Raw genomic sequence first — 1,138 nt, 5'->3', positions numbered from 1 at the left:
ATTGGACGTTGGCGTGAAATACAATACGTACAATGGTGTCGAAAAAAAGAAAAATGATGCAGAGTACATCAAATACGGCTTCGTGGAAAACAGAAAAAAACGGCGTTGAAGTGCCACAATGCGTTGTATGCCTTGATACATTCAGCAATGATGCTTTACGGCCAACCCGACTGCAGCGGCATTTGCATCACCGCCATCCTGAGTTATCAAAAAAACCTGTGGAATACTTTTGCGCTAAAAGAGATTCCCTTTCTCAAATGAGACTTGAGAAAAAAGTCAAGTATAATCAGGAGACTGTCAAGGCTGATAAGAGCATCATATGAAATAGCCATGTTGATTGCCAAGAATAAGAAACCACATACTATTGGAGAAAATCTTGTTAAGCCCTGCATTGTGAATGCAGTAAAGATTCTGCTTGGGGATGACATGGCGAAGCAATTTAAAAATATTTCTCTTTCTGATTCAACAGTTAAACGCCGAATCGATGAATTAGCTGATGATATAAAACAGCAAGTTCTTGAAAAAGGTAAAAGTGTTCTCCTTTTTTTGCTATAAGTTGTGATGAGCCACAGACCAGGCAAACTGTGCACAGCTCATTGTATACGCACGGTTCATTGCAAATAACACAATTGAAGAAAGAACTACTTTTTTTCTGAACCACTGAAAAACTACAACGAAACGGAGCTGATGTGTTCCAAGCCGTGTCACAATTTTTTGAAGTAAATGGCTTGATGTGGGAAAAACTTGTTGGTGTATGCACTGACGGTGCACCCGCAATGCTTGGCTCTCGGTCTGGCTTTGTGAAGATGGTCAAATCAAAAAACCCATCTATTTTTGCAATGCACTGTGTAATTCATCGGCAGGCTTTGGTCGCTAAAACTTTGCCTGATGATCTCAGAGAAGACCTTAATTTTGCCGCGGAGGTTGTCAACTATGTGAAAAGCAGTGCATTGAACACTCGATTATTTGCGTCACTCTGTGAAAGTTTGAATGCTGACCACATGGCACTTCTCTATCATACAGAAGTTCGTTGGTTATCAAAAGGAAACATGCTTGGTCGGATTTATGAACTGAGAGAAGCAGTGGCAGAGTTTTTGGAGCAACGAGGAAGACGCACAATGTGTCGAGCTTTCAAAAG

At 40.8% G+C, this 1,138-nt stretch overlaps 2 protein-coding genes across 2 annotated transcripts; both read left to right on the top strand.

The window, feature by feature from the left end:
* The first annotated feature begins 53 nt into the window (after positions 1 to 53).
* Positions 54 to 555, top strand: Tsp_15937 (zinc finger protein). The gene is given in 2 exon segments (XM_003368134.1): positions 54 to 280; positions 291 to 555. The coding sequence occupies 2 exon segments, from the start codon at positions 54 to 56 to the stop codon at positions 553 to 555; spliced, it is 492 nt and encodes a 163-aa protein (XP_003368182.1).
* Positions 556 to 731: 176 nt separating this feature from the next.
* On the top strand, positions 732 to 1,090 carry Tsp_15936 (zinc finger protein; the record flags this gene model as incomplete). Its single annotated transcript, XM_003368133.1, has 1 exon — positions 732 to 1,090. A coding segment is annotated over exon 1 (359 nt), but the record flags the coding sequence as incomplete, so codon positions are not given.
* Between the last annotated feature and the right edge of the window lie 48 nt (positions 1,091 to 1,138).

The sequence above is a fragment of the Trichinella spiralis genome, assembly GCF_000181795.1.
Source record: "Trichinella spiralis strain ISS 195 chromosome Unknown Scfld3036, whole genome shotgun sequence".
Classification (NCBI taxonomy): domain Eukaryota; kingdom Metazoa; phylum Nematoda; class Enoplea; order Trichinellida; family Trichinellidae; genus Trichinella; species Trichinella spiralis.
This window is presented reverse-complemented; position numbering and strand designations above follow the sequence as displayed.

What these genes read in the sequence shown, in the direction of transcription:
- Tsp_15937 (XM_003368134.1), top strand. Translation starts at nt 54, where the DNA reads ATGATGCAGAGTACATCAAATACGGCTTCGTGGAAAACAGAAAAAAAC.